The 26,091-nt window shown below is 40.8% G+C and overlaps 2 protein-coding genes across 9 annotated transcripts in view; one reads left to right on the plus strand and one right to left on the minus strand.

The window, feature by feature from the left end:
• Nucleotides 1–6,983: 6,983 nt before the first annotated feature.
• PRG4 (proteoglycan 4) lies at nt 6,984–25,957 on the plus strand. Of its 3 annotated transcripts, XM_065072796.1 has the most exons (12): nt 6,984–7,103; nt 7,693–7,791; nt 9,936–10,058; nt 11,994–12,113; nt 14,981–15,091; nt 16,571–20,203; nt 20,929–21,015; nt 21,210–21,349; nt 22,128–22,284; nt 23,005–23,184; nt 23,392–23,517; nt 24,495–25,957. In XM_065072796.1, the coding sequence occupies exons 2-12, from the start codon at nt 7,695–7,697 to the stop codon at nt 24,596–24,598; spliced, it is 4,878 nt and encodes a 1,625-aa protein (XP_064928868.1). In that variant the 5' UTR covers nt 6,984–7,103; nt 7,693–7,694; the 3' UTR covers nt 24,599–25,957. The 3 variants fall into 3 exon arrangements, with proteins under 3 accessions (XP_064928868.1, XP_064928869.1, XP_064928870.1); XM_065072797.1 differs by lacking the exon at nt 9,936–10,058 and having other exon boundaries at nt 6,985–7,103; XM_065072798.1 differs by lacking the exons at nt 6,984–7,103; nt 7,693–7,791 and having other exon boundaries at nt 9,960–10,054.
• TPR (translocated promoter region, nuclear basket protein) overlaps nt 23,177–26,091 on the minus strand; it is a 38,675-nt gene continuing 35,760 nt past the window's right edge. For all 6 annotated transcript variants that reach the window (XM_065072795.1, XM_005506552.3, XM_065072794.1 and 3 more), the window contains exons 50-51: nt 25,695–25,793; nt 23,177–24,850 (exon numbers count right to left, since the gene is read on the minus strand). In XM_065072795.1, coding sequence (XP_064928867.1) covers nt 24,795–24,850; nt 25,695–25,793 — 155 coding nt within the window. In that variant the 3' untranslated portion in view covers nt 23,177–24,794. The remainder of the gene's footprint in view (nt 24,851–25,694; nt 25,794–26,091) is intronic.

Genomic DNA, 26,091 nt, shown 5'->3' on the forward strand with positions numbered 1-26,091 from the left:
TTAGAGTTTGGATCTTCCTGGTCTAAACTGGTCTCATAATTTCACATGAGGACAGATTTATGTATTTTTAAACACACTATTTTCACAGTAGCTGTTTCTTTATCTGTAAATACACGCTGCATAATGTTGGGCATTCTGAAATTAATTTCCTAGAATTTGATCGACTGTCTGTAGTCCACATGCTCCAGCTCCTTCATCCTTACACCTTACCTAATAATTCTTCCTATTAGTAGATGTCAGTTTTAAGGATTCAAAAGATCATTTTCCAAGTGCGGATTTCATATTGCATTTACAAAGTTAAGCTAAACATTTAGAATGAATTGCTGTTCTGAAAAGACTGATTAATTTGGGGCATATCGTTACTTGAATCATGTGCTATATTCTTAGATACTTAATATGTTTTCTCTGAGCATAGTTAAAGAAAGCAAAAGAGCAGGAAAAGAACTCCCTACCAGAAGGGAGCTCCTGCAACCTTGAGGAACAGGTAATTAAGTGGACTCCCAGTTTTAGATTTCTAAAAGCTAATACTTATTTCAGTTCTAACCTTGGACTTCATTATAGTCAAACAGAGACCAACAGAAATTTCCTGATACACCAGAAAGATATTTGGATGAAAAACAACTGAACCAAGTTATTTTCTTCATTTTGTCCCATTATTCCCTCAGCAGATCAGGTTCAAAATCCTGTCTTTGCTGCAGATTATCCCTTTTTCAGACTTCGATCAGGACTGCACAACCTGTGGTGCACCATAGCCTTGCTGAATAATGTACATTTTTGCAATCATTTCATTTATTGGAAGAATCTTCTTGTTATGTTTAAACTGCGAAGGGGCTGCTGTGTTCCCACTGCCCTGTTTTGTGTGACTCTTGCGGGAGGATTGAGAAGAAAACTGATTTCTCAGAGGCACAGTTGACACTGAAAGCACTTAAAAGATGATGTAACTATTTCAATGGTCATTGAAACTGAAGGGAAAATGAGTATTTTTGGCTATCTTTACCTTCGACAAAGAAAAAGGGATTTTTCATGCTGAGACAATCCACTCAGCCTAACACCCGCTCAACTCTTGTTCACTGTGTCTTTCACATAACAGAATCCTAACAGGCAAAAGCAAAGTACTGAACATTTCAGAGGAATAATTCAGATTCTTGTAAAACTATGAATGATCAAAACCAGGTGTTTACACCAAGAAAAAAGCAGTTTCCACAAGCCCCTGGCAGCTTTCACTGAAGCTTCCTCCACCAGCATTAATAGACAGTATTCAGTGCTGCCAAGAGAGGGGTTTTTGTACATTAACTTCTTATTCTTCGACCTTCAAGACTTGCCTGTTGAATACACACAGAAGCATTCCTGTTCATTTCTCACTATGAAGTCAAGCAACAGCAGCAAAGTTTCAAAAAAGAAAAAGAAGTCTTCACAGAGAAGTAAAAATTCACAACTACTTGTCACTCTTACGTACAATTACGCTGATCCAGCAAGTCTTTCCCCCTTGAATATAGACTGTTAAACAGACCATTTTTGCTTGAATACAGAAGAGGCAAAAGCTTGAAAATGTGTTAAATGGATTATTTATAGTAGCCTGAGTGTGATGATTCTTCATGTTACAAGAAAATTACTTCATACTAAGTCTGAAAAAAAAAAAACCCAACAAACACCTCACAGCGCTGTCTGAAATGTTTTCAGTGCAATTTTGCCAAATCAAGGGTGTTATTCTTCAGTTGTATAAAAAGTGGTGGCTGTTTCTGGGAACCTCTGTTAACAGTCGTGTAGGTGGTAATGAAGTAACTGCTGCCTGGAAGAATCTTCTGCATGTTTCATTCACAAATTAACCAGAGTCAGTGCTAATTCCCCTGCTACTGTTTAACTGGGACTCCCTGTCTAACCGTTAAAAATCTCTTATGTTATAAATAGGCACGTGTAACTTCTTGCTCTCCTCATTCTACCTTTTTTTTCCTACCTGAAGCACCTTGTATTTCTCATGTTAATTTTCCTTGTTCTTATCATGCACCATCCTTCATATTAATCAGATCTTGCATGAAATTTTTTTCTTCCTATAGCTGAATCTCTTATTTTCTTCCTGTTGTTATTCAGTTGGAGAATGAGTCCATACACTGTATTAATTAAAAAAAAAAAAAAAAAAAAGAACAATATGGAATATAATTCATTTTGTGAGGCGTTTTTATGAGGCAGCAGTCACTTTTTAATCAGGCCATCTGGATCCAAATCAATAACCATTTCACTAGACCCAGCTTAGGAAGGGAATAATTCATATACTGCGAAAGAAAGAAAAACTGAATATTTCTGATTTATTACAGTAAGGTCCTGTTCTGCCATTCTCTCAATGAACTCCTCTAACTCTCTGGCATTAAAAGTCTGCCCTGTGGCGTGCATCGGAGCATGCATTCCACACAAAATGAGATTTCAGCCTAGTGCCTAGCTTTGGTATAAAAACTTATGTCTTTTGGAAGAAATTGTTCAGACCCACTTAGAGATATTACGATAGCTATGAAGTGATGGTCTTGGGGTCCAGAGGAAGCCAAGGTATGTCCATCTCTAGATGTAAACAGCCAGCAGACCTGCTCCTCCTCTTCCTCTTCAGGATATTCAGTAATGTCTGCAGCTCTTCTGGAATAAAAACATTTCTCCTACTGATTTAAGTAGTACTGTAAAAATAAAAAAACAGGCCCACAAACATGCAGATTCTATCCTTCATGTTCTACCTATCATTATGGCCTCATCTGTTCTCTCTCTGAGGACAAAATAATTTCTAAGTCATATTTTTCTCTTTACTTCTTACTTGTAAACCATCCTCTCAAATTCTTAGGAGCTGGAAATGCCATGTCTATATTTACATCAACTGCATGATGTGTGTGAACATATGACCCTTATTACAGCAGCTTGCTACAGTGGAATTCATTGCAATACTACTGATGCTCACTCTACTCATAAACCACAGAAATGCAATGGTGTTAATATTCCTTTGTCTTTAAAGTCATCATATTTAAGAGCTATTTGAATTAAATATTTTTTTGTTATAATCAAATAAAATATGCCAACAAAACGTCGCCAGTTCTAGCAGGGAAGAAAGTAACTGATCACAGAAAGCAATGCAGGGAAGTGTCTTCTGATCAATTATCAGACGTTCCAGAAGAATTAATTGTAATTCCATGCCCTTCCCACATTAGGGCTTCTGCCTCCTCTACATCATTCTCTCTCCTCCAAGACCAGAAGCCTGGAACTGCATTAGTCCTTCCTGCAAGAGCAAAAGTTTTCTGTGATTCTTCCTAATTTTTCTTCATAATTCATTTAACAAGACTTGCAGCACTCTCACTTAACTTTCAATTAAATTCCTTCTAGGGTAAAGCTAAAAAGAGGTACACGTACCAGAGAATTTTTAACAGACCAACACTAATCTAAATGCATGTTCTCTTGTTTTCTTTCGACTTTATTTCACTCTTGCTCAGCTCAGTTTCTTTCTACAACTTCTGCTGGGACTCCCCAGCTGCTCTGAAAGCCGAGTTCCCACAGGGATCCAGATCGCTGCAAACATAAGTTACTTTTATATGACAATTACATGATATTTTGAGGATACTGATGGGTTAGAAACAGGGATCAGTGAAGTGACTGAAGAGAAATGAGGCCTCTGTCAGACCAGACCCAGATTAACACAATTATTTTCATGTTATTTTCTGGAATGGGACTGGTTTACATTTTCCATGCGATCCCTGGTAGATATGAACACATCCCAAAACCACCATCACAAACGTGACTGACTGATGAACTGCCGAAGAAGCAAAGGCCTGAAAAGGCATAAGAATACAGCTGAGTCGTGGGCATCAACATAATGAATCCATTAATCCTGAAATAAAAGACATTAATAATTGTACTGTAACTACAACAATCTCAATATATAAGCAAAGCAGGGTTTGTAACGAAAGGCTTCTTTTTATTTTCTTAAAAAAAAATGCAATCAACTAATGAAGTTAGGAAAGATTCCGGAAAGTTAGGTAAGTTAGGTAAGATTCCGGATACACCTGATAAAATTTAATGAAGAGATTATTCTGCCTGAAACTCTTGCCAAATTAAATGACTGGTCAGTTGGTACCTAACTGAAGCAATGAAGTACCAGACAAAAAATAATGTTCGTCCTTTTCAGCTAGATTAGCTAACCACAATATTAAGTTCCATGTGTTGCTCTGAGATTAAGAAAAACAGTGGTGGAGCTGTATCTCTTTATTTACTCATCAGGAATGTAATGAGCCTTGTTTGCCTAAATGCACAAGAAATAAAAACAGGGAAATGGAACATTTGGTACTTTCCCTTTCTTTTTTTTTTTCTTCCCAGCTCCAAGTCCCTCCCTGAAAACAAAGGGAAGACCAGCAGAACCTGGTGATGAACAAACCCCATGTCACCGTTGCCTGATCACACGCTGAAGTGCCAGCACAGACATTAATACCGTTTCAGTGCAGCTGTGACACCACAATTTAAAGGTGCCTGTTAATCCACTTAGGGAATTATCCCACACAGTGTACGTGGAGGCGAGACTTGCCTGCAAAAGGAGCTTAATAATGTATATGGTGTGAAAAAAGAGATTTTTACCGGCACTTGTGAAAATCCTGTTTCTCCCTTCAGCATAAATGACTTCACTAAAACTCTGGCACTGAGCCCGTCGCAATACTAGAAATAAACCCAAACTCATTTTCTATCTGGGTACCTTAATTACGTTCCCCAAAAAAACCTCCCTATTTCATCTTCAACTGGTCTTTCAAAGTGTGTTCTTCTAAATTAATATTTGATTATGTATAAAAAAGTGCTGTAAGGAAAAGCCATACATAGATTTTCAAATATTTTTTTTTCTGCACAGGTAAGAGATCAAATTTATGACAACCCCAGTTTTCATGTATGACAAAAGTAAATGAAACCCAGGGAAGCTGGTAAAAATCCATTATATTTTGTCAGATGTTGCTAGGTAAAATTACTTTGACATGAAGGAAAGGAAACATTGTGCAGTATTCATTTCTATTCGAAGCTTGTATAACTAATGCTAAAGAAACTTTAACAACCATCTAACAGTCACTCAATTATAACAAACTCACGTCAGACGAAGATAATTGCAACTGAATTCCGGCAACTGCAGTTTGAGAACTCATCACTTACACTTTGCAACCCCACATCAGCTCTGACCTTCCAAAACATTAATTCCTAAGAGAAATGAAACAATACAACTTTACCAAAATATCCATAACACATAATAAATGTAGCAGCAAATCACGGTTACCCATATTTTCAAGTTGTATATGTACCTAATTGTCTTCATATGACTTAATTGAGTACTGGCATGTTAAGAGAACCATGATAAAAATGTTGAGTGTCTGTTACATTTTATTTACTACTTCATATGTATATATTTTTCACCTCAGGTAGCTAGGCAATATTAACTGGGACTTACAGCTGTGTACTGGCTGTGAAACAATAGAGTCAACAAATCTCCTCCATATCATGGATATACCCAATAACGTAGTCTTAAATGTTTTGCTCGATCAAATGATAAATTGGTTAAGTTATGTGGATCTTAGTACTTTTCTATAAAACCGATCTCATCATGTTGACCCTATTTTGCTACCCTAAAAACTTCTTCCCTAGGTTTAAATATCTGCAGACTGGTACCTTTTTTTCCTCAAATCACAGAGTTTCTTTATCAAGCTTATAGTCAGCTCCACTAAAGACAGCACTGAAGTTCTCGTTATGAGACGCGTAATATATATTTCATTCTGTATATTACCTTGAATTAACTCCACAAAATCTCAGAACCTCAAGTTGCCTTTTCCACAAACTAGAGAGTTCTCATAGCAGAGAACCTTGAATACCGCATCAACACAATGTCAACGCTACCACTTCACACTTGCCTAAAGACCTCTAAAAACTTTTACAAAAATTATATGTGTTCCTAGAGCAATGAAAAAGCATTATTTTATTGGCTGGAATAATTTAATGAAGTGTGGCTGTGATAAGAAACCATTACTAGCATCTACAATGCAGAAAGATTGAGTGAAACTGCCTCTATTGTGATAATACAGAAATCAGAAAGAAATTCTAGCATAAAAATACAAAAGCTGCAAAATCATTGGACCAAGAGAGGAAAACAGTCAAAGCACTTGTCTAAACCTGTTCCTTTTCAGATGTTGTACGCTGTTTTCCTTAAGAGACTCAAACTCATGCTTAAGAACTACCCTCAATTGGGATCAATGCATATTATACCATATTTATTCTTTTTGGATAACAGAATTACTTTGGGATTCAAGTAATATTGTAATACAGAAGTATCAAAGTTCCCTGGCCTTTAGGATAGCTTCTGAAAAAAAGATCCCCCCCAAACTCTGAGCATCAGGACCACTACAAGTTTCAAAGGAAACTTCCTTTAGCTCTGAGAGGGATTTGCAAATAACCATTTCCAGCACCCTGAATCTGGAACGAAACCCACAAATACCGTTAAAACAATTTATCTCATTCATTTTGATGTTTTACATGTATTTAATCTATTTGAGATTTGACTAAATTCTTTGATTTCTAGCCAATACCTTGGCAAAATTTCCACTCAGTTCTATCTATTCAGCACAGAACTGGCAAATTACTTCAGACTGCACAAATTAGATCTCAAAACTTCTTGGAGAAGATACACCATCAGTAGCAGATAATACTGCACAATTTTAGGCTACTGTCACCTAAGCTACATTTGACAAGAAAGAAAATATACTCAGCATTTGCCTAGAATGATTTTTTTTTTATTGCTATGCAATAATATCTAATGCCTTCCAGATGCATTCAGGACAATTTGTTCACTTCCCTCAGTAATCAAAATGTGTTTTGACTAGCAAGTCCCTATTTAGTTTTTTCTGTAATCATTTTTCTTAATGGGAGTATTTTCCAGATGTTGCGTTCGTCTAGTCATCTGGGAGCTCTTCCAGCTCATGTGGAAAGTTTGCTGTCATGAGCTGTCATTGGCGGTTCTGGTTAACAAGCTGTCTAATTAGTTAACCCCAGCGTAGTTACGAAGCAATATATAAGGCATCTGAAACATCACAGAGAGCAGACATATTCTTCGTTAGGTAAGTGCAATACCTACCTCTACTCTGAGCGTTTCGATCCAAGTGCTCCTCCGTCTTCCAAAGGAAAATGATGACCTGGAACAGAAAAAACAGGCAAATTTTCCTTTTGAAAGATGTACTTTTATCCTACATTCCATTTGACACATTTACAACACTAATATTGCAATCATAGATTTTGGTTTATAAAATTATGTTGCTTAATAACTAATGTTTTAACAGTGTTTCTTTTTATTTGACATTTATATTTATCAGTAGAATAACCTTAGAAACTGTTGCACTGAAGTGCATCCATGCTAAAAAGCAGAAGACTGTGTCTGTAGCTTTCACATAACAGAATTCTGAAAAATATTACTTCCTTATTTGCTGATAATTTTCCTAGTTCTACTACAAAATTTAACAGTTAACTGACTAATAAGCAAGAGAGAGCTTATGGCATAATTCTAAATTAGCAATTTGTCCTTGAATAATTTCAGTATTAATTTTATGTTATTAAACAAGTATTACATATAAAGATATGCACTGCATTTTTTAAAAATTATGAACTGATTAATTGAATTGCATGTAGTGATATGAGATTATTTCTTTTTAGGGATGATGTCGTACCTGAAAGTAATGACCATATGGAACATACTCTGCCTGTCCCTGGTGATCCTTTCACTGTCCTTGGTTCAAGAAGTGTCTTCCCAAGGTACTGTAACACACAAAGTGGAAAGGAGGGTGTCTAGGATATCTGACAAATACTAAGAATGCTTCAAATGCATCTTCATAAAAATACTCACTAGTTCTAGAACTTCGTACTTATTCAGGCAGGCATTATAATTCAGCTTTATCATCACTGAATATTTTCATAAATATAATCTGGTACAGCATGGCCCTCTTTTTTAGAGGAATAACATGAGTATCACACAAAATGCATATGAACCTAACTTCTTTTTCTGCAGGCATGTTCTACAAGATCCTGTTTCCCAGGGATTGACACATTTAGCCCAAGTGATTTGCAGTATGATTCAAGGAAGAATACAAAATTACAATATCCACCTAATTAGGTTAGAAACATTTAAATACAGTAGGCTCAGTGAAAGGAAAGTCTATACCATACTAAGTGCTTTGCCTTTATTAAAGGCACTGTTATTACTACCACCGATGCAAATTTTGGCAATCATTCATCTAATAGTCCAGATTTTTATTTACTCTCAAACCTCTGTAATTGATTTCTAACTGAAGTTGCAGTGTTATGAAGAAGCAGAAGAACTTGCAAGTCCTGTACTGTCACAGTTCTCAAGTAGCTATCGAGTTGTTAGAGTGATAACATTACTTGCTGGTAGAAAATAATTAATTACTACTTGATAGTAGAAGACACAACATTTGCATATTTGAACAGCTCACCAGGGCCCAGCAGATGCGATTTGCCCAGCAACTACAACCAGTTAGGTATTTTCCTTAGAAGTAACTTCATAACTTACAAGTCATGAACCTAAATAAATGAATGAGAAGGCATTACTTTGTGAACTTTTCTATATTTTCTTCCCATAAGGGAAGAAGGGTGCAATACATTGGGCACACAGCCATAGAGGAAGATGCCTAGCTTCTATTTTCAACTCCTCTATGAAGAGCCCATTAACTCAAGTCAGTTGAACCCTCCATTAATTCCTTAGTCCCATTTCATTACTTGCAAAGAAGTGGTAACAAACATTATACCTAACTGCTGAAAATCACAATATATGTAATTGTTATCCCATAGTCTTCCTTCATACACACAGATATGAAGTATGTGCTGTTAGAAACTGTCTTTGGTGTTGCGTTATATGTTATTTCTTGTTATTTTCTTGTTGTTCCTCAGTGTTTCAGCTGATAATCTTAACTGTGTTTTAGCTTGCTGATCGTTCAGCTTCTTTGTTTGTATCCAGGGGCGCTTCACTTGTGGTCCTGCATGTTTCATTTCCAGAAGAAGCTGTTAGCATGTTACATTAGCAAGGATTTTGTGTAGGAAGGGGAGTTGCTCTAGGGCGAATATCTGATCTGGCAGCAGAAGGTAACAAACCACTGCCAACTCGAATGCATGCAGGTTTAAAGCAGAGCTCCTGATGTAACCTGCACCATTTATTATGATCCAGCATTTTCCAACATTACAGCAGTGTAGTGGTAAAGCCATTGTGGGATGAGTTTTTATATTACTCTGCTAATAAGTAATTTCCTAATTAACAAACAGAAAGTCCTTCATAGAAGATTGCCAGGACGAGATCCCAACTGTTAGCAGCCTCAGAGTTGATACCAAATTATTCTTTGACCTCAGGGAAGAAAATAATGTAGAGGGCAGGCAGATTTTGAAAACTGCCAATAAAAATGGCTCTGGGGGCCTGTATTTATTATGACAGTGCTCACCAGTTTGCAAGCTAAATTGGTTTTATTTGGTTACTATGTAGAACATTACAAAACGTAAAATGGAGTCCGTCAGGTAGTGCAGGTGCTCACATATAGTCATACACAGGCTGAATTAAGTCTGTAAAACAATATCGTGCCTGGCTGATATACTGCTTATGATAAATCTGCATGGGCTAGTTTGGATGCCAGAGCTGGTGAGGTTGTATTACTGAACCAGACCTCAGGGTTCATTAACTTCAGGAGGAACAGGATAAATTAGTCTCCAACCTGAGCGCGCTGATGCAAACCACTCAGGAGGGGCTGCACCAGGCCCACGGGTTCTGCAATACCAAACAGCATTCCATAGGAAAAAAAAAAAATAGTAATAAACCTCACCACTTTGCCATTCAGCGTTTCCTTACGCACCATTTGGGTTTGGCCACGTTTACACCAGTGTTGTGTGATTTTTAGATGTATCAAGCTGTACAGGGAGATGTGGGGAAGGGTATTCTAGAGAGCACGACTGCCAGTGTGATTTTAACTGCCAACACTACATGGAGTGCTGCCCTGACTTCAGGAAAGTCTGCACGGTGGGTAAGTTCCCAAACAAACCCACCCAGTTCCTATCGGCAAAGCTTCCCTTCCCGTTCGCTCCAACTCCCTCCCACACCAGTGTCTCTCCTCTGAATGCTTAAATGTCTCGTTTAGTTCACCGCGTCCTTGTTCTCCTCTCATACATGTATTGTTCTCCCCCTCAAAAACTCAGTGATAACCTCTTGCAATTCAGAGAAAATTGTGTATCCACAGGTTATCACCGAGAAAAGGATTTTGCTTTTCAGAAGAGCAGAGCAAGGAGGGGGGAACAGTTTGTCTACTGCTTATTTTCTTCTTCTTAGTGCATTTGTGCTGTATCTGTTTGTCTCTTATACAAAAGAAAAAAAATTGGTAAAAGTGAATCCAGGGTTTTCCGGGAAGAAATTCTGGGACATTCCAACTCAAATTTAAGAAGTGTAGAGGCTGCAGGGTCTAATCCAAAGTCAGAGGGTTAACAGAAATTAACTCTGGATCAGAACCATGTCCAAAGCTTGATGGAAAAGATGGTTGGATGAGTATTATTTTATAGGCAAAACTGTATAGTGTAAATAAATATAGGCACTGCAAACTGGTTTATTGAGAGTTAAAAACATATTTTCCTATGAATCACCCAAGTAAAAAAATATCAGTGATTTAGGTAACTGCAGTTTCTTACACTACACTGTAGTTCTAGAAAGATTACAGGTGTAAAATGAGACTTCTGAGACCCAGCAATAGGGCATCTACATAACGTCTCAAGGAAGAGTTTAAGGCTAGAGGAAGTTTTCCATGTTCTACCCTAAATCAGTGAATTTGAGCAAGCACAGCAGACACCATCCTTAAAGGACACAAGCGAAGGGCTGTTGCTCAGTACATGATTAATTCTGACAAAATTAGAGACATGACAGACATTGTTCATGAATAAAGACTAGTCTAACTTTATACAATAAAACCAATTCTCACTTATGCCCGTGGGATGAAGCCATTGGTATCAGCACAGTCGCTTCACCTACACTGGTCAAAAGGTGTGCAGAACCTGCCAATGCAGTAATCCTGATTTTGAGAGATAGTGATTTAACTGTAAAATATGATTTTATGGCCCATGTGTGCCACAAAGAAAATAACTTCAGTAGAGACTTATCTACAGAAAAGACACAGGACAAGAATAACAGATTATATGGTAAATTCTGGAAATATGATTTGCAACCATGATTTGATGAAGTCTGTAATAGCTGTGAACACACTTTCCAAAGCAACATGGTCACTATTTAATATGAAGCAGAAGTACTATCATGACTGAAGCTATCAGAAGTTAACCAATAATGAATTATTAAAAGCATGTGGTTATTAATCATGTCAAAACATGATATACGCTCATGTAGTACTAATAATTTAAGAACTGTGTTAAATAGACTGGGATAACATTTCAAAAATAGTCATTTTCTGGAACTTCGTTAACTCATTCACGCAACTAAGTTGTAGTATTTGCCCAGAGACACCAGGTACACTTGGCCATGACCTATTTAGGAAGTTATTTTTCAGAAATGCTTTGGCAGACACATCACTCTTGAGGCAAAGTGGCACCCTGATGAACACCTTTTGGAAAACCCTAGCCAGAATTTCAATATTACACTATTCTGAGGATAACTGCTGTTTGATTAGGGAAATAGAAACCTTCTATGATGGGACCTAGCTAAAGTGAACTCGGAGGGCGCTTTTTATCACACTACAAATTCTAAATTCTCTCAATATACTGCAATTGCAAACCGCAGTTGTGGTCGTACAGCCCGACTCAAAACTCCCGATTACACAAACAAGGTCTGGATCAGAGCAGAACAACCACCTGATGTTATGAAGCTGTTCTTCAGCTTAAGCAAGTGACTTCACTGTAGAAAGGTCCCAGCATTAAATAAGAGCTTGCCAAAAATACTAACTCTGTTTTTCTGCCTTACACAGCACTCTCCTGCAGAGGACGTTGCTTTGAAGCCTTTGAAAGAGGAAGAGAATGCGACTGCGACGCGGAATGTGAGAGATACGGCAAATGTTGCCCAGACTATGAAAAACAGTGTAAAGAGGGTAAGAGATGTCTTTATCGCTATATTTTTCCTAGATGTATTTAAATAGAGATGCTTTGCATCATCATGAAACAGTAACAGTGCAGGCTTCTTAGGACACCAGAAGTTAGGTACTGAACAAAAACCAAAACCAACCAAAACCAAAACCAACCACACACACAGAGAAAAGTAACAAAGCCAAATTTCAAAAATGAACTGGTCATTTTCTCAAGCATGAACACTTTACAGGTGCATAAAGGTAGATATACTGGAGGCCATCACCAAGACACAAATTCTGAAGGTAAATTTTTATTTTGCACTAGCCTCTTTTAGCATTAGCCATACGCTAATTTACTGTAAGAACCATCACCCAGAATACTACCTGTAAGGTCAGGTTTTTCATGCGCATTTCCACTCGTGCTATTTAAATTACACCAATAATAGAGTTCAAGGACAGAATGCTGGGGGGAACGAATAACACGTTGCACTAATAAGTCCAGTTCACCTACAAAAAGGTAGCAATAAAAGAAGGTCCAACTCCCTTAAATTCACCTGCAACCCACTCGAAAGTGGAGAATACCTGCTCCCAGCACTGGGATAGCACTGCTTCAACCTCCAAAACCACTTGCTCTTTGTTACTGCAATCATTGGCAGCATATAGAGACATCTCCTAGATCCTCCCCATCAGATCCAAAATCAGCCTATCTCACACAGAAACCCATCCTCTGGGGCAAGATGGAGGAACCGGAGGATCTGCTTGGTTAGGAGCGGTTACACATCCACACTGCAGCAAGAGGCATTTGAAGAAAATGCACATGTAACCTTTAGACTGCGAATTCAGTTCAGGGAAGGATTCCTCTGACCCACAGTCACTGTGGTTTATTGTGTCCTTCACTGCAGAACCTGATGGGTTTTTGTTAATTGAGCACTGAAGGAGTTTCACCTTCGTGTAGGTTCAACAACACTAGCAACTGAATACTAGTCTAGAAAACACCAACACAGTATGTTTAATTCCATCATGTCCTTAAACTTTCTGCTATTTACAGACCTAAATTCATTTATGTGAATACACTTGGCAAATATGAATTGGCATCGGGATGCTGCCTTCACAGACCAGCCAGCCTCCAAGGCAGCCAGTTTCCAAAGCGTGCAGGTTAACAAACAAGCTTTGGATTATCATTTGGTTCACATTACCAACCACTCCCGCTCCCCAGGCACTGGTATAGCAGCTTGGTTTTGCTTCTCGGTTGCATAGTGATTTATACTGCAGTCGATTTTGCATTGAGCATTTTTTAACTAGATGTCTAGAAGATGATAAATGTCTTGGAATTGTCTAGAGCTGAATTTGCTGCCTTTGAGGTTGCTTTACACCTCCCACTTTATGCTGAGTTTAACATGCAAGAATGCTCACAAAAGATGGTTAGCTGTTTCACTTTTTCTTCAGTTCAAATGCAATGACAATTAACCAACTGTTGAAAATCTTAAAGTTCCTTCTAGGATTTTAGTTACTTAGCTTTGCTATTTTTTTTTTTTTTTTGTAAAAACAAACAATCAGACTCAAAATGAAACAAAACTCCCAAACTCAAGCCTACCACTGTACTCAGAATTTGAGTGTTTTTGCTATGTGTAGGTAACTGAGAAACCTGTCAAACCTTTCGGAACAATGTAATAACTTAAGGCCATGCAGTGAACTTTCATTTTGCTGTTTCTGCATCTTCTCTAAGTTCACAATGTGTCTCTCCTATCCTCCAGAAGCCCTTCTATCCCCAGAATACACACGCACACACAGGTAAGGACTGGTCAAACACTTCCCTTGCCACTACGGACTCCTCTGAAAGTTGGTTCAGCTCTCAAAGTGTTTCTTTTTCAACATTTACAATTTCTCTCCCTTTCTCAACAAAAGCCTCAGGATGCAGTGTACCATCCCACCTTATCTGCTTTAAGTGCCAGCTTGCTATGAAAGCAAATCCTTCAATACCACAACCATCCTCTTACAGAAAAATACCACGCCTTGTGTGAAAGGCTGATTACATGTACCAGTTACCAGCTCCTTCAGGCGGATCAAAAAGATCCTGCAGGCACCCTGAGCTCCCTCACGCTTTTTTCACAACTAACAAGATCCTTCTACAAGGCTATGTTAGCGGGAACAGAGGGACTCGCTTCCAATTGTACAATTTGACAAAGAAAATACATATTCTGGCTCTTACTGGATGTAAGTGAAATCCCATGCAAACTTCAGAGTTGGAAAATGTGAACGCAAACCTCCAGTTTCTCCCAAAACTCAACCTACTGGAAGTTAGCTTAACACTTAGACCTCACATTGTTTCTTTGGTCCATGCCTGCTTTATAGCTTCCGTCTCTTCCAAGGAAACAACAGCTTTTAAGATGTCTCTCTGAAATGCTCACTTATGTGCAGAGTTATCACATGTCTGAAGAATTATAATGTAACTAAATCTTCAGGGGATTATCAGAGTAAATGCTTGGCTAATATGGTAGCTCTCAGAGATCCACTATAGTAAATTAGCCCCAAGACATCTGTAGTCAAAAATACAAACTGCCAAAAAAAAATGAGACAAATATTCAGAATGTAGAGCTCCAGTCAGAATTCATCTTTTTCCCACCTCAAAATTCATATTAGCAAAGAATGCCTCATCTCAAACTTGCAGGAAAAACATTTCTCACATCTGTGATGAAAACACTTAAGAGATCCAAAGAGGTTTTTTTTCCTCTCTTTTTTTTTCCCCCCTGAAAATGCTTTAAAGAATCCTACAGATGGGAAGAACCTTAGATTTGTATGGAAGATGGTCACTGACATTGTGTAACCACTTTCTTCTTATGCAGTTCACACCAAGCACCTATAACATTAACAGATTGTTTTATCTCTTTTAGCACATGCAAAAAAGCCATCACCTACAACTCCTCCACCAACACCAAAAAGCTCACCCAAAAATGAGGAGAAGCAGCCAGAAGAAGTCACGCAGCCCCATGAAGTGATGGAAGGTAGGAAAGCACAGGGACAAGACAGGATGGGTGTTACCTGAAGGAACATTAAAGACCATTTTCCTGTTCTGGAAATAGCAAGTCGATGCGAGACATTACCAAGCTTGGAACCGCTCGGTTTATAAACTAATTACCTCACCTAGACCTCAGGACACCAAGAGTTCACTTCACACAGATGTTGGAGTGCGGTGATGTCTCCTGCATCTCTATGGGATTTGATCAGATGTCTTCCAAAAAAATGTTACAGGCCATGGTCAGTTTTGGAGCAAGTCCAGAGCTGGAACAGGAAGGGTGTTGTATTTTGGGACAGTGATGAATTGGCAGGACCAGGACAGGAAAGTCTCCTAGCAGGTTTCTCTAGCTTTAATCAGGCCAGGCCTCACACAGCTTCAAAAAACATGGATAATTTATTTTTTCTGAATGGAAAATATGTTGCTTTCCTGTGTTCTTTGATATTCTGTTCCAGCATTGTAAGTGATAACTTGGGAGGTCAGTTTGAACAAGTTAACAAGTATGAAATGAGACTAGAAGTAAATTTTGGCCAATATTTTATACCTTACATTTTTTATTTTTTTATTTAAAATTTGGAGTACTTAACCTGTCCTCTGTGGCTACTTCCTATTACAAAAATCAAGATAGCAGGTCAAATGAAATAAAAATAAGGAAATTCAAATAACCATTAACAGGATCCCACTTGGCTTACAGTATTTTGGGCACACAGGGTGGGAGGAAAACCTGTTCTGTAACGTTCTGTTCATACTGCACCATTTCTACAACACATTTACCCAGGGATTATTTCTCACACTGCAGTATTAGAAATTCTTCCCGTCTGCTGGGAAAGATGCTGCATCAGAGCTGTGACCACCAGCAACAGCTCAGATCTTTTGGGATTTTTATATTTGTTCAAAAGCCGAACAACATGGCCCCAAACCACATGATGCTGCACTTGGTTTGTTCAGATTTTCAAGAAATAAATACAAATTCAGTTGTAATGGTAGACAGCAACACAGCAGGAGTAACAGAAAAAAATCCTATGTGAAAGAAGAGCTAAACAGTAAAACATCGCAGAGATAAGACTCAGTGAGAGATTAAAATGCAGAAAGACTTAGTGTTATGTTTTTCTGAATAAAGCTATACTAACGATTGTCCTTAAGTCAGTGTAACTACATATACAAGTAAAGAAAGTCTTAAAGCTGTAAATCACGAAAGGAAAAACACCCAAGATAAAAAGGAACAGTAGGAAATGCAGTCAGGTGTCTGTACTCTGAAAGTCTGATTTCCTCCTATTTCCCTAACTCTACATTAAAGCTAATTAAGTGCAATTTTACGCAGAAAGCTCTTAGAGCAAAGGCTATAACAAGCAACTATTGCTACTCAAAAGATAAGCAACTACTTCTAACAAGTATAATAAATCAATATGCAACAGGCGCCCGCACTGCAATTCCAATACCTTAATTCAACATCTGTGTATTCTCATAGATACCGACAGTGAAGTGGAAAACACAGTGACCAGTCCTGCTCCAACGACAAAACAACCTGACACAACCACAACAATGGAACCAACTACACCAAGTCCCAAACCCAGTTTACCACCTACAACCACAGAAGAAACAACTACCACAGAGACCACTACAACAACAGAGGAACCAACAACCAAAGCTGAGTCTCCCACCACCCCCAAACCTGAAGACACAACCCCAGAAGAACCAACAACCAAAGCTGAGTCTCCCACCACCCCCAAACCTGAAGACACAACCCCAGAGGAACCAACCACCACAGCTGAGTCTCCCACCACCCCCAAACCTGAAGAGACAACCCCAGAGGAACCAACCACCACAGCTGAGTCTCCCACCACCCCTAAACCTGATGAGACAACTCCTGAAGCTACAGAGGCATCAACAACAAAAGCTGAGTCTCCCACCACCCCCAAACCTGAGGATACAACCCCTGCAGCCACAGAGGCAGCAATGACTGAAGAAGACTATCTGACCACTGATAAGGTTGAAGATATGACCCCTGAGGCCACAGAGGAACTAATGACTGAAGCAGATCCTCCTACCACCGCCAAAGCAGAAGACACAACCCCTGAAGTCACAGAGGTACCAACAACGAAAGCTGACTCTCCTACCACCCCCAAACCAGAAGACACAACCTCTGAACCCACAGAGGCACCAGTGACAGAGGCAGATGCTCCCACTACCGCAAAGGTTGAAGATATGACGCCTGAGGCCACAGAAGAACTAATGACTGAGGCAGATGCTCCCAACACACCAAAACTTGAAGACACAACCCCTGAAGCAACAGAGGAACCAACAACCACGGCAGAGTCTCCCACCACCCCAAAACCAGAAGACACAACCCCAGAGGAACCAACCACCACAGCTGAGTCTCCCACCACCCCCAAACCTGAAGAGACAACCCCAGAGGAACCAACCACCACAGCTGAGTCTCCCACCACCCCCAAACCAGAAGAGACAACCCCAGAGGAACCAACAACCACAGCTGAGTCTCCCACCACCCCAAAACCAGAAGACACAACCCCAGAGGAACCAACAACCACAGCTGAGTCTCCCACCACCCCAAAACCAGAAGACACAACCCCAGAGGAACCAACAACCACAGCTGAGTCTCCCACCACCCCAAAACCAGAAGACACAACCCCAGAGGAACCAACAACCACAGCTGAGTCTCCCACCACCCCAAAACCAGAAGACACAACCCCAGAGGAACCAACAACCACAGCTGAGTCTCCCACCACCCCCAAACCAGAAGAGACAACCCCAGAGGAACCAACCACCACAGCTGAGTCTCCCACCACCCCCAAACCAGAAGACACAACCCCAGAGGAACCAACAACCACAGCTGAATCTCCCACCACCCCCAAACCAGAAGAGACAACCCCAGAGGAACCAACCACCACAGCTGAGTCTCCCACCACCCCCAAACCAGAAGAGACAACCCCAGAGGAACCAACAACCATGGCAGAGTCTCCCACCACCCCAAAACCAGAAGACACAACCCCAGAGGAACCAACAACCACAGCTGAGTCTCCCACCACCCCCAAACCAGAAGAGACAACCCCAGAGGAACCAACCACCACAGCTGAGTCTCCCACCACCCCCAAACCAGAAGACACAACCCCAGAGGAACCAACAACCACGGCAGAGTCTCCCACCACCCCCAAACCAGAAGACACAACCCCAGAGGAACCAACAACCACGGCAGAGTCTCCCACCACCCCAAAACCAGAAGACACAACCCCAGAGGAACCAACAACCACGGCAGAGTCTCCCACCACCCCCAAACCTGAAGAGACAACCCCAGAGGAACCAACCACCAAGGCAGAGTCTCCCACCACCCCAAAACCAGAAGACACAACCCCAGAGGAACCAACAACCACAGCTGAGTCTCCCACCACCCCAAAACCAGAAGACACAACCCCAGAGGAACCAACAACCACGGCAGATTCTCCCACCACCCCCAAACCTGAAGAGACAACCCCAGAGGAACCAACAACCACAGCAGAGTCTCCCACCACCCCAAAACCAGAAGACACAACCCCAGAGGAACCAACCACCACAGCTGAGTCTCCAACCACCCCAAAACCAGAAGAGACAACCCCAGAGGAACCAACCACCACAGCTGAGTCTCCCACCACCCCAAAACCAGAAGACACAACCCCAGAGGAACCAACCACCACAGCTGAGTCTCCAACCACCCCAAAACCAGAAGACACAACCCCAGAGGAACCAACAACCACAGCTGAGTCTCCCACCACCCCAAAACCAGAAGACACAACCCCAGAGGCACCAACAACCATAGCTGAGTCTCCCACCACCCCAAAGCCTGATGACACAACCCCAGAGGAACCAACCACAACTGCCTCTCCCACCACACCAAAATCTGAGGCGGCAACCCCAGAGGAACCAACCACCACAGCTGAGTCTCCCACCACCCCCAAACCTGAAGAGACAACCCCAGAGGCACCAACGACCAAAGCAGCGTATCCTACCACCCCCAAACCTGATGAGACAACTCCAGAAGCACCAACAACCAAGGCAGAGTCTCCCACCACCCCCAAACCTGAAGAGACAACCCCGGAGGCGCCAACAACCAAAGCAGCGTCTCCTACCACCCCCAAACCTGATGAGACAACTCCAGAAGCACCAACAACCAAGGCAGAGTCTCCCACCACCCCTAAGGTCAAGGTTACCAGTCCTGCAGCTGCCACCACAGTCATGCAGAAAACTTCCCCTCCCGAAGTGACAACAACTGTCCCTGCATCAGTCACGGCTGCTAAAAAAGCCACCACCACTCCGAGGAGTGAGGCAGTCACAACGAGGAAGGAAACACCCACACCTGGAGCAGACAGCACAGTTTCAGAAACAACAACAGAGAAGAAAATCACAACTCCTGCACCCAAAGTAGCAACCAGCACAACTGCAAAGGCTAAGAGCGTTACTACTCCTACAACCACAGCACCAACAACTAAAATAGAAACAACCACAGTGAACAAAGAGATAACAACACCCAAGAAAGACAAAACTACTGTGCTTAAAGACATTATAACAAGCAGGAGAGACACAACTACTGTAACAATGGTGGTAACAGCTAAACCAGATGATAATCTGAGCACAACTGCCAAAACAGATGCAACTCCTAAACCCAGGGAGATTGTGACAACAGCTAAAAGGGACACAACTATGGGAACCAAGCAGCCGGTAACAGCAGCAGCTGCAGGGAGCACAGGCACTACTAATGTTGTAGAGACAACAGCTGGTAAAAACGAGGTAACAACCAAAGAAACCAGCGTCACACCTGAAAAAGAAATGCAAGATGCCACTGAAAAGTCACCTAGTGTTGAGAAGGGAGAGGAAACTACACCTACTAAAGAGACCGCTACAAGAGAGAAAAAAGACACAATAGAAGAAATGTATGTTGTTTCTAAAGGGACGTCCAAGCCAGCTATACATTTCCAGGAGGTCACTGACACCAGAGATGAGCTTCGGCCAGCAGAACCCGAAACTCAGCCAGCAGAAGAGGAGCCCGAGATGAACAACAAGCCTTCAATACAAACTGCGGACCTGCCGGTTGTCACTGGAGAAACACAAGGTAATTGCATTCCAAACTGTACAAAAGCACCAGTAATTCCACCAGAGCTTTTGTGGTCACGCACAAAAACATCACACGACACAGACAAGAAGCCTTTCCCCTGTACCTTATATTCTCTTTCCTCAGTGGTTTTTGCCACAACGTTTTTCATATCTTGTTTTTTTGTTTTGTTTTGTTTTTTGTTTTGTTTTTTTTCTAATCAGATATTGCTCCCTAGTTCTCGGGCATTTTATTCAATCATATATTGACAGATATCTAAACAAAAGAAAAAAAAAAAAAAGGAAAATACGTGGATTTTTGTCCAAAACAGATTCAACATTTCTTTGTATTTAACGGAAAGTAAATGTTTTTTTTAAGAAGGAGGAGGGGCAAACCCATTAGAGAAGCTTGAAGAAATACCAAGTAAACATCCCGGAACATTAAGAAATTAAATGACATGGCACATGACGTATTTATAGGTCTTTTTCTGAATCACGGATACTATGGTAAACAACAAACAAAGATATCCATACCTGGTCAGGTAAACGGCTGGTCTTGCGCTCCTGGGACCAAAACACGAGAGCCAAACTTTCCAAAGATGTCTTTTAAATGAGTAATTAAACTTTTTGCATGAGAAATGCCGGGCAGAGCAGCTGGGGGACCGGCCCCGTGTGGCGGCGCCGGCGCTGCTGCGTCAGTAACGCGGCTCCTGAGGTAACGCCCGCTCTGCCCCGTGTGTTCCGCAGCCCTGAGCGACGAGAAGGACCTGTGCAGCGGGAAGCCGGCGGACGGCATGGTGGCCCTGCCCAACGGCACCCTGGCTGTCTTCCGAGGTAAGGCAGCCCCCCCCGGGCCCGGCCGCAAACCCCCGAGGCCGCACAAAGCCCCGACCCCGCCTCAGCGCTGCCCGCGGGGCGCGAACCGCGTTCCCGCCTCGGCTGAGGGCGGAAGGGCGGGGGGTCCCTCGCCTCCAGCGCTATCCCCGCCGCTCCCCCGGCCTCTCACCGCCGCTCCTCCCGCACAACAGGGCACTACTACTGGCTGCTGAACGGCCGGACCCCGCCGACCACCAACCCGCGGCGGATCCGCGACGGCTGGGGCATCCCGTCCCCCATCGACGCCGTGTTCTCCAGGTGCAACTGCGACGGCAAGACCTTCTTCATCAAGGTGGGCAGCCCTCGCTCCCCTCCTCCCTCCTTTCCAGAGAGGGACAGGTGTTGAAACGCAGCCCCGCAGAAAAGGAGCCTCGTGTTGCACGTTTTACTGAAAAAAGGGAATTTTTCAACAGCGTGGTGGGTTTAAAATCCAGTGGGTGAAGTGGTGTCTCTTCCCCAGACCTCTTGAGGTGGCGCTTTTGGGAAAAACCTCAATTCTGTAGTTTTTTTCCCCAATAGGAGACAAAGTATTGACAGAATAACTGGTGATTGAGTACTATTTACATATGAGCCACACTTAGAAAAACCAAGCTCTTTAAACTATGAGTATTTTACGATGTTTTTCCCTTGCACAAACATGGCCTGAATTTGTTCCTGAATACATTTATTTCCCTTCCTGAAAGATGACAATAATGAAATGCACCCACCTCATTAAAAACATTATAAAGTTATTTCCCAATTTAATAATTCAGTCCTGGCATTCAAGCAGCTTTTTCTATCAGTGGAAATTTAAGAAATATCAAAAGCAAACTGCTTTGTTCAATAACCACTCCTGACAGTTCATATCCAAGATAACTCTATCCTTACTCCAAAATAGCTACTGCAAAAGGTATTTTATGAAGTTGTAGTATTTCTTTTTCCTGGTTTTAATAGATGCAGTAGTGCTTCCAGTCAGTTTTACAATGTAGTGATCAAAATGCTAGTGTTGCCATTATTTGTAACGTCTATGTTGAAGCTTAATTACCAAGAATGAATTTCCTCTAAAGCTCATTTTTTCCATGAATCACCAGGGTCCACTTTACTGGCGTTTCACCAACGGTGTGATGGATAAAGGGTATCCCAAACCTCTTGCCAATGGCTTCGCAGGGCTAAGTGGGAAAATTGTAGCAACCCTCCCCGTGGCAAGATACCAGAACAGACCAGAATCTGTTTATTTTATCAAAAAAGGTATGTCTTGTATTTCAGAAGTTCACAGATGATCAAAAGGTGAATTGCCTTAGGAATAAAACACCATTTCTGTCGTGCCTGAAAAACTAATCTCTTCCAAAAACAGAAACGTAAGTGGTGTCAGAGTGTGCAAATGGTCAAAAAGTAGCCTAAAGCTTTAAAATTTTGTATTGGCACTCACAGATCTTTAAGTGCATTTTAAAAAAGACAGAATAAGGGACAGAATCTGGCATTACAGTGGACAAACATTAAAATAACTTTTATCTGATGCTAAAACTATTTTAGTCTCAAGTAGAGAAAGAAAGGCTTTAACCTTACTAGTTTGTAACTATGTATGGAAATTTCCCTATTTCTTATTTCATATTTTAAAATAATGCAATTTCCTTATCTTGCTACATTGACTGTGATGAGCCTGCACAGGAGGTGTCATTACACCTAGAAGCAAGTGACTGATTTAGATAGCGAGGCCTTTTTAATCTCAAAACATAGGAACAGATATAAAAAGCTGAAGGCTGCCAGAGCTGCAGTAAAATGATGCTACTGATTTTCTGCACGTCACATGAATAGTGATGACATTTTTATATCTGATCTACCTGGTGGCTTTTGGTTTGGTTATGTTTTGCGTGTGTGGTTGTGTTTGTTTTGAAACACAAAGTGAGTTTGTTTGTGTGGGTTTCCGTTTGATTTATTTTAACCAAATGAACCAAATGTCTGTTTTAGATGGCAACATGCAACAGTACGTGTACAAACAGGAGCCAGCCAAGCAGTGCCAGCGAAGGGCGCGGGTTACCATACGGTACCCAGCTTTCATCCCAAGGCTCGTCATAAGGAGACGCGTCCAACGTGCTGTGAGAACTCCAACCATTATTCGGACTGTCAGAATCAACCCATATCCAGCTGGTAACTTCCATTTATTAAGTTTCTTTTACACAACCATTTAATCTTAGTAGCTTCTGAAACACAACATTGTTCCATATTTTTTTAAACATAGTACTTTTAAATTTTTTAATCCAGTTGATCTCGCTTGATATAGATAATACAAGCAAATAACAGCTCACGGCAGACACACTGCGACACCTCCTAACTTCAGTGTTCTTTTGCTTGCAGGAGTTTTGCGTAAGGAAATCAAAGTGACTGCCTACTGGAGAGGGCTCCCCAAAGTAATTCATTCGACAATAGCACTACCCAACTACAATAAGCCAGACGGCTACGATTATTATGCCTTCTCCTACAGTAAGTGACAGCTAACGCAAGGTTCTAGAGACCTCAAAAGCCCAGGGGTGGGGAAGAAAGATGCCCACGATCTCTCAGCTTTCCAAAGCGTGAGGTTCTCACCTGTGGTTCTGCAAGACTAATTTTAAGCACTACTAAAAAGTCCTGAGAATCAAAATGTTGCCTGCAATGGAGAGATGTTTCTATTAAAAAAAAATAAGTTACAGGACAACTAGCAGCAACAATGTACAATGATTCAAACTAGCCAGTCGCGGAATGCGTTGCCATAAGAGTTCAGGCTTAAAAAGTGACAAAAAACCTGACACTTAAATGCAGAATTATATTAATGATAGACTGAAATCCTTGGACCACTAATACATCGATAGTTTTTTCACCATGGAACTACGTTTCTGACGGAACAAAAAAGGGAGGGACGTGAGCCACTTTACTTCACAGGAAAAAATACTTTATGACCCCAGATTAGGTAGGTCCTTTCCCTCTAGCCAAAAAAGCATCCCTCAGAATTTTCTGGATTATTCAGAAAAAACAAAGAGCTCTAGAAACTAGATGTATCCAAATACAGGATACTAAACTAAGTCTCTGCCATTATGGCCTAGTTCTGACCTTAGCACAGGCCAATTCACACTCGGGGAGCAGAGTTCCCACTTTTGTAGTCAGTTCAGGATCGTTTGTTTGTTCTCCAAACTCTTAAGACTATTTCTGTGTTCCAGCAGTAGAATAGTATTATTCCCTACTCATTGTTCTTGGAACAGATTTAATTATTAGCAGTACTGTAAAGCCTAGCTAAACACAGAAAAGGACACTTAAAGTCGAGGACAAAACTTCATTGTTCTATCCTCTCAATTCCATACATGTACATGGAATTTAAAATGTTATTTATGTCTAAATGAAACCAAAAGGAAGGCTTTACCTTCAAGATTCTTTCCATGTACTAGATGTAGCTTCTGGAATTTAATTCTGGCCTGTCTTCATTTCAGATCGGTACTACAGTTTGGATGTTGGCAGAAGAATAGCAAGACCCGTTACCGCTCTCACAGGAAAGACTGTAACCAAAGACTGGTACAACTGTCCTAGCAAGTGATGCGCAGCAGAGGACTTTGAAAAAAGATGCCATTTGAATGTTGACATTTTGTCTAATTTTATTAATAAAGACATCGAAATGTGTGCACACAAATCTAAGTATAAAACGCTGCTTTAAGCTCTGGCTTCATGACACTAAAGCAACCACAGGCAAACTGGCACTTTTGTATACACAGCTGTAATTACTTTACAGATCATTAATTAATGTTGCCTCTGTTCAGGCCTCCTCTGCCTCCCATTGCATGAGTTACACCTGTGTCGGGAAGAAAAAGACAAGACAAAAAAACACACAACAAATACATTAATATAAATCATTTTCACCCTTTTAACCAACCATTGGTAGACGTGATACTTCATTTTTCTGTTGGGAATTGCTCCTTTCTGGTAGCATTTGAGCTGCCCTCCCTCCCCTTTTGTTACTAAACCAATGGTGATAAGACTATAAAGAACATCAATCCTCGGTCTGCCTCCTCACTTCTTTTTTTCCTTTGTAATACCAGACACCTGTATTTCAGTGCTAGTAGCAAGTCTTGTACAATGTTAAAATAATGCCAACCCAAATACAATTCATCTAAGGATTTTTCTTAATTCAAAAGTTGCAAACAACAGTTTATTGTTGTGGTTTAACTCCATATCGAATTCCAAAAATCTGTAATGCTTCCCAAAACTTTACTTTTTAATCGACATAAGACATGGTGATATAATATCTAGAAACTTTGATGTACCCAATGGGAAACTGATATGCAATGTTAAAAAACAAACATTTCTAAACTTAGGTCCTAACATTTAAAAAAATCTTTTAAAACTTTATAAAATTCACAATCTACTGCCATTTACTTTCTGTCCACTGCTAAGAACCAAGTGCCACATAAGAAGAAAGTCTGCCTGTCTAAACAACGCTCAGACTAACACACTAAACCAAAACTACAGAGCTCTTAGGGTAGCACATTGGAAGTTAGGGCAGGGACGCTGTATTACTCAATGTCTTACAAGCAAATGTAGCCATATAAAGTAGTACTTCATATATGGTCCCCACAGGAAGAAAGTACCAAAAATTATTTGAAAAAGGCTGAATTTGAGCAACCATGAACACTTACCCCTCTGTCTGTTGAACTGGCGACCCCGAACACCAGTTCTCAATGTCGGTGGCTGAAGTCGGACACGGCGAAACGGCTTCGGCTGATTGCTGCTTGTGTCTGAAGAAGTGGAAATGCAGGAAACAATGTCTGTGTCTAGTGCTGTTTCTCAATGTTTACATGATTTGATATGCATCGTGCTCTCAAACTTTACTTCAAAATTATGAAAGTGCATCCTTATTTCATTCACAGCTTCTCTCATGTAAATAAAAGCCTTAAAACAAGTCAGTTTGGGACTTCTTTTATCACCCATGCTAGCTGGTAAATTGATAACTCAACTGTGATTTACTTACTGTTTGAATGAATATATTTTTAAATCTGACATCAAACATAACAATGTGTAGAATCACCAAAGTAT

This window comes from Columba livia, chromosome 8, assembly GCF_036013475.1.
Source record: "Columba livia isolate bColLiv1 breed racing homer chromosome 8, bColLiv1.pat.W.v2, whole genome shotgun sequence".
Lineage (NCBI taxonomy): Eukaryota > Metazoa > Chordata > Aves > Columbiformes > Columbidae > Columba > Columba livia.